At 38.0% G+C, this 7,776-nt stretch overlaps 1 protein-coding gene across 1 annotated transcript; it reads right to left on the bottom strand.

Moving 5' to 3' along the window:
- Nucleotides 1-854: 854 nt before the first annotated feature.
- LOC146367070 (ferritin, middle subunit-like) lies at nucleotides 855-2,569 on the bottom strand. The gene is made up of 4 exons (XM_084912409.1): nucleotides 2,323-2,569; nucleotides 1,684-1,830; nucleotides 1,389-1,514; nucleotides 855-1,278 (listed from the first exon to the last, which is right to left on the bottom strand). The coding sequence occupies exons 1-4, from the start codon at nucleotides 2,434-2,436 to the stop codon at nucleotides 1,123-1,125; spliced, it is 543 nt and encodes a 180-aa protein (XP_084768535.1). The 5' UTR covers nucleotides 2,437-2,569; the 3' UTR covers nucleotides 855-1,122.
- Nucleotides 2,570-7,776: the final 5,207 nt, after the last annotated feature.

The following is a 7,776-nucleotide window of genomic DNA, read 5'->3' as shown; positions in this document are numbered from 1 at the left end:
TCATTTTAAGTTTGACAGCAGTTTAGTAGGTAAAAGTGAATGCTTTGACATGAATTGAGCTGCGGTTTGGGGAAGGCCTCGAAGGGGACTGGCGATGGCAGATCCCCATGTACTAAATAGAAGTGAAGAAGTTGAAGAATGGAAAAGGAGGGAGGGAGGGTTGGGCACGTAAACGAGAATGATCAGCTTGCAGAACTAGGGGAACCTATATAGATGACAGCCGGAAGGAGTGTGTTTGGAGGCGTGGTCCTGCTCCTGAAATTCCAATACATAATCTCCAACACAAATCTTTGAGTTTATTTAATTCCTGAAAAAAATGACAAAATACAAATGTAGTGTAGCATGATATGATGTATGAATCACAGCATTAGAAAACTACAACTTTCAGTTGTTTTTCCATATTTGGAAGTAAACTTTTGTAAAAACGTTTAGTTTTGTTATTACTGAATAAGGCACAAGAAGGTAAATGTAAGTTTTTTTCAGGGTGTAATCTAAAACACCTTTAGCTCACTTTTGATTTTACAGTGCAGACCCTCTGCAACCGTTCCAATTACAAGTTTGCCTCAGGCTGCTTAATAGGTGCACCAAAAAGTTGCCAGCAAGTGTAGGTCAAGTTGATACTTCACTGGGGAGAACTCCAAAAGATATCCAGTAACATTTACATCTGATATGGCCTTGTTTGTATTTGGTACCAATGTGTACAAAGATTAACTCATACACCTTCTGAGAGAACATGTCAACACCATAATCTCACAAATTCAACAAGGTAATGAAGCAGTGATTTATTTAGTCTTTAGACCGACTGCTTGAACTAATCAGTAAAATGAGTTACAGATGCAGACAGACCAAAGATCTAGCTTAAATTGTTTATTCAGATTAGCAGATCAGAAACATTTCCAAAAGTCAGACAGCTTACAAGCAGAGCCATGACCTTATAACATCCCTCCCTCCATGTGACATTTCACACAAAAAAACCCCAACATACAAGAACTGATGCCACCGTTAAGTCAGGAAATCAGGAAAGAAATCGTTCTCAGTGAAACAGGTGGAGCAGAAGTGAGTTTACTTCAAAGCCTGTGTTGTTATAATTTTGACTCCAGGCTCACTTCTAGGTCTCAGTATTTAGCTCTTGTCACCCAGAGTTTGCTTGTGAAACAGGTACTCTGCCATCTTGTTTGTGTGGGCATCCATGCGGATGAGGTTAGTGATGTGGTCACCCAGCTTCTTGATGGACTTCACCTGCTCATCCAGGTAGTGGCTCTCCAGGAAGTCACACAGCTGGGAAAACACACACAAATTATAGTTAACATTTGATGATTTGTCAAACATACACTGCATGAACTCGTTCAGTCTTTAACCCCAAACTCTTCCCTCCTACTCCCACTTACATGAGGGTCATTATGCTGAGAAGCCAGCTTGTGCAGGTCCAGCAGAGCCTGGTTGACTTTCTTCTCCAGCTGCAGAGCACACTGCATGGCCTCCAGCCCGCTGCCCCACTCGTCACGCTCTGGTTTCTGCCCAACAAACAATTCCGTTATAGACTGAACACTCTTAAGCTTTGTGTACACACTAATGCAACAACAAGAAGAGAAGAAGTGTCATAACACTGCTCATTAATCCCAGTTTCTGTGTTAGAGACTCAGTCAGATATGTCACAACAGGACTAGTTCAGTTTGTACACACCTTGATGTCCTGGAGTAAGATGCGACCTCCTCTCTTGTTCTGGAAGGACAGCAGCTTGTCAGTGTGCTCCCTCTCCTCATGGCTGTTCTCCTTGAAGTAGTGAGAGAAGCCTTGAAGGGCCACGTCATCACGGTCAAAGTAGAAGGCCTGAGAAATCAGACACAGGTTATTAGTACACAGCACCAATTATTCTGCAAATAAAGCATCGTGGCAAACAGTTATGGAGACAGACATGATTCATCACCAATAGTTTAGCTGGTGTAGACTGAGATAACTGCTGAAATACAGACTAAGACCCCAGTAAGAATGTCACGTACACTAAATATTGCTGTTAGTTATTGGTGGACGAACAATTCACATTGTGACCTTTAAACTTTCACTCTAGGTCCCAACTGAGTCAATATCTAATACTGTTTAAAAATAAGCTGCCAATTCTTAAAAAGCTGCATTAACACAATACATGTGTGCCACAATTACATCCCTGTTCTAGCTGTGCCATTTAACCTTAATATTCATTATAAAATGATTTCAAATTTAAACAGCACACAGTGCCGTCATTTAAAAATAGTAAGCATTCCTCTGCATTAGATTCCTCAGAAAAGAGTCTGCTTTGATGATGGACTATTTCTGTGTTCTCACCATAGAAGTGTAGGTGTAAGACGCAAACAGCTCCATTTTCACCATCCGGTTGATGGCGGCCTCGCAGTCGCGGTGGTAGTTCTGACGCACTTGTGACTCCATTTCAGCTGGCATTTCTTGTGGTTTTGATTAACAAAAAAATGGTACAAAAATAAAGAGTTACGTCGAATTTATCTGTAGTTGAAATGTAAAGCGGGACGCAGACAAGAAGTTCCGTTCAAACACTGTTGAAGCAAGAACTCCTCAAAGATTTCTCCCCTGGTATGAAAAAGCACACTCGCTGGTCCCTGTATTTATACTCCACGGCAGAGCTCGCGACAGATATGACGTCTGTTTCCACCAATCACTGAGCACAGGTGAAACAACAGCGACACAGAGGATGAAGTTGCATTTTTTCCCCTCCTGATTCGTAGAAAACTCATCATTAACTTTAATGTTTAATGTAACCTGCTGGGAGATAGTCACGTGCAATGAAAAAACATTTTCATATTTCAACAGGAAACAAGCAAATATTAAATATAACAGCTGCTGGCTATGCTTCCAATTTTTGGTTGATATTGTAGTATTTTATTACACTGGATGTCCAAATTGAGTGAGACGACTTTAGGTTTGAATAGGAGTTACAAGTTCAATTTAAGCCCATCTGATTTATAAAGCACCAATTCACAATAATAGCTGTTAGATATAATAGATAAAAGACCTTAAAATAATAGAGACAAAACCCCAACAATCAAATAATCCCCTATGAGCAAGCACTTGGGGATGGTGTGACGGAAAAACTCCCTTTTAAGAAACCTTCAGCAGAATGTGGCTCAAGGATGGGCAAATGGTTTAAGATGAAAGAAAAGACAAAATAAGAAAGAAAATCAAGAGCATAAGAGGACAGGACAAAACACATGATGGGAGGAAGAGAACCAACGTTACTGACATGCAGTAGTGATAAATTAACACAATGAGAGTAAAAGACAGAAGTGGAGCAGAAGTGCTCAGTGCATGATGGGAAGTTCATCAGCAGTTGTGGCCTATAAGAGCATTACTAAAGGATGGGTCAGGGTCAGCTGATCCAGCTGTAGCTATACGATTGATCAAAAAGCAAAGTTATGAATTTAGTTTTTAAAAGAACAGAGCATGTCTGGTTACACAGGAGAGGGACAGGAAAGCTGAAGGCTCAGCCTCCCATTAGCTTTTTAGAAGCTCAAAGAATCACCAGAGTCAACAACTTTCTCTGATGCCACACAGCTCATAACTTTTATTCACTCCATGTCCTGATACTTCTATATCATCTACTATAAACAATGACTATTATTGCAATCTAGACTACAGCTCAAAAGTTTTGCTAAATCAATCAGAAGTATAAAGAAGTATAAAAGATTAATGGTAACATTTATCACAAATCACAAATTAGTGTACTGTTATGAAAACAACAGAATGATCATGAGACACTGTGGTACAGTTTCACAGGTTTATTTGCAGATAGTTATGAATACAGGATAAACACTGTGGGCTCCAGGAGACGGGGCAGAGGTACTGCAGGCTGTCTGAAGGCACACTTGGACACTGTCACAGAAGATGGCAGGGATCCAAACAAGCTGAAAGGTCTGCACAGAAACAGAGAGTGAGCAAAGACAAGAACTGATGGAAACTGTGACATGACTGTGGCCTGATACGTTACCTTGGTGGTGCAATGACCTGGTTGTTGAGAAGCCAGCATGGACACCTCATGAGGAGCAGGGGAGCAATCAGCTGATTGTTGACAAGTGACTGAACGACAGGAAGGAGGAGGGGCATCCCCTGAAACAGACAAGCACACGGACAACAGAACGAGCATACACAGAAAGAGTGGAGAGAGAAAAAAGGAGCTCAAGAAAAGAGGGCTCAGGGACCATGACAGCTACGTAGGACCATTTTCAGCAACAATAACTGTTATGTTTCAGTGCTAAATTGTTTTACCAGATGTCAGTTTATCCGGTTAACTCCCAGCTTTTCAGGCAAGACAACTTTTTCCAAAGACATCAGCACAAACCAAAATCATTGTGCAGATTAACAACAGTAAATTTGCGAGGTTTGTAATGGATCATCCCATTTTTGCTTTATAATCGCCTTAAATCAAATTTGCACCTGGTTTATAACCATGTGATCTGTCCATACAGGAAGATTGATACTAAAAATGTGCCCATGTATAACTGTGAAGACATTTCCTAACACATCATGAGTGATTATACATGTTTGATTCATTAAAAACACATCTGTGAAAACATTACTGGCAAACTTCATCTAATATTACATTAAAGCAAATGTAAATTCATAATTAAATCAAGAATGTTTCAATCTGACCACAAACTTTTGAGCAGTAGTGTGTATTGTGTACATGTGTCTGTATCTGATCAGGATTGTTTTAGTTGTGTCTATCATCAAAAATTGAGTTGAGTGTTTTAATTACATTCACAAAATCTGCCTAACAAGTCCACTTTATTGCGTGCTCATTTTCTCCTATTACTGGCTCATATGTGTCTAACTTTATGCATGCTTCCTAATCTGTCACGCTCATCAGTGGCTCATGGTTGCTTAAGGCCCATGTCTGTACTTGACCACAGAGGCAGAGCATCATTCAATCCTGCCAACTGCCTATCTAGGGAGCATTTCAAGGATGACAGACTCCACTTTCTCTGCAGCAAGACAGCTCATAACGTTTTAACAGTGTCTCCCTGTGCTCATACTTCTATATCATCTTCTATAATAGATAACTATCATTGTAATCTACACTACAGCTCAGAAGTTTGAAGTCAATTAGAAACATCTTATTTTGAAAAAATACTCAAATTCTTTTTCATTTTTTGTAAATTAGTCAGAAATATGAAGAAATTTCAATGTTTAAAACTCACATTGATCACAAATTGTGATTGATGTTGGATAAAATATCTACAGGTGTACAGATGCCCATTTATAGTCATTATAGCTACTGTGTACATTATATTACCCAGCCTCAGTTTATCCTGTTAAATCTCAACTTATTAGTGACCAAAACCTTTTTCCAAAGACATCAGCACAAACCAAACTCATTATGCAGATTAACAACAGTAAATTTGCACGGTTTGTAATGGATCATCCCATTTTTGCTTTATAATCACCTTAAATCAAATTTGCACCTGGTTTATAACCATGTGATCTGTCCATACAGGAGTGATTGATACTAAAAATGGGCCCATGTATAACTGTGAAGACATTTCCGAACACATCATGAGTGATTAAAGATGTTTGATTCATTAAAAACACATCTGTGAAAACATTACTGGCAAACTTCATCTAATATTACATTAAAGCAAATGTAAATTCATAATTAAATCAAGAATGTTTCAATCTGACCACAAACTTTTGAGCAGTAGTGTGTATTGTGTACATGTGTCTGTATCTGATCAGGATTGTTTTAGTTGTGTCTATCATCAAAAATTGAGTTGAGTGTTTTAATTACATTCACAAAATCTGCCTAACAAGTCCACTTTATTGCGTGCTCATTTTCTCCTACTACTGGCTCATAGGTGTCTAACTTTATGCATGCTTCCTAATCTGTCACGCTCATCAGTGGCTCATGGTTGCTTAAGGCCCATGTCTGTACTTGACCACAGAGGCAGAGCATCATTCAATCCTGCCAACTGCCTATCTAGGGAGCATTTCAAGGATGACAGACTCCACTTTCTCTGCAGCAAGACAGCTCATAACGTTTTAACAGTGTCTCTCTGTGCTCATACTTCTATATCATCTTCTATAATAGATAACTATCATTGTAATCTACACTACAGCTCAGAAGTTTGAAGTCAATTAGAAACATCTTATTTTGAAAAAATACTCAAATTCTTTTTCATTTTTTTTTAAATTAGTCAGAAATATGAAGAAATTTCAATGTTTAAAACTCACATTGATCACAAATTGTGATTGATGTTGGATAAAATATCTACAGGTGTACAGATGCCCATTTATAGTCATTATAGCTACTGTGTACATTATATTACCCAGCCTCAGTTTATCCTGTTAAATCTCAACTTATTAGTGACCAAAACCTTTTTCCAAAGACATCAGCACAAATCAAACTCATTATGCAGATTAACAACAGTAAATTTGCACGGTTTGTAATGGATCATCCCATTTTTGCTTTATAATCGCCTTAAATCAAATTTGCACCTGGTTTATAACCATGTGATCTGTCCATACAGGAAGATTGATACTAAAAATGGGCCCATGTATAACTGTGAAGACATTTCCCAACACATCATGAGTGATTATACATGTTTGATTCATTAAAAACACATCTGTGAAAACATTACTGGCAAACTTCATCTAATATTACATTAAAGCAAATGTAAATTCATAATTAAATCAAGAATGTTTCAATCTGACCACAAACTTTTGAGCAGTAGTGTGTATTGTGTACATGTGTCTGTATCTGATCAGGATTATTTTAGTTGTGTCTATCATCAAAAATTGAGTTGAGTGTTTTAATTACATTCACAAAATCTGCCTAACAAGTCCACTTTATTGCGCGCTCATTTTCTCCTATTACTGGCTCATAGGTGTCTAACTTTATGCATGCTTCCTAATCTGTCACGCTCATCAGTGGCTCATGGTTGCTTAAGGCCCATGTCTGTACTTGACCACAGAGGCAGAGCATCATTCAATCCTGCCAACTGCCTATCTAGGGAGCATTTCAAGGATGACAGACTCCACTTTCTCTGCAGCAAGACAGCTCATAACGTTTTAACAGTGTCTCCCTGTCCTCATACTTCTATATCATCTTCTATAATAGATAACTATCATTGCAATCTACACTACAGCTCAGAAGTTTGAAGTCAATTAGAAACATCTTATTTTGAAAAAATACTCAAATTCTTTTTCATTTTTTGTAAATTAGTCAGAAATATGAAGAAATTTCAATGTTTAAAACTCACATTGATCACAAATTGTGATTGATGTTGGATAAAATATCTACAGGTGTACAGATGCCCATTTATAGTCATTATAGCTACTGTGTACATTATATTACCCAGCCTCAGTTTATCCTGTTAAATCTCAACTTATTAGTGACCAAAACCTTTTTCCAAAGGCATCAGCACAAATCAAAATCATTGTGCAGATTAACAACAGTAAATTTGCGAGGTTTGTAATGGATCATCCCGTTTTTGCTTTATAATCGCCTTAAATCAAATTTGCACCTGGTTTATAACCATGTGATCTGTCCATACAGGAGTGATTGATACTAAAAATGGGCCCATGTAAAACTGTGAAGACATTTCCCAAAACATCATGAGTGATTAAAGATGTTTGATTCATTAAAAACACATCTGTGAAAACATTACTGGCAAACTTCATCTAATATTACATTAAAGCAAATGTAAATTCATAATTAAATCAAGAATGTTTCAATCTGACCACAAACTTTTGAGCAGTAGTGTGTATTGTGTA

Source organism: Perissodus microlepis, chromosome 18 (assembly GCF_051167445.1).
Source record: "Perissodus microlepis isolate ML-2025 ecotype Zambia chromosome 18, ASM5116744v1, whole genome shotgun sequence".
NCBI lineage: Eukaryota > Metazoa > Chordata > Actinopteri > Cichliformes > Cichlidae > Perissodus > Perissodus microlepis.
This window is presented reverse-complemented; position numbering and strand designations above follow the sequence as displayed.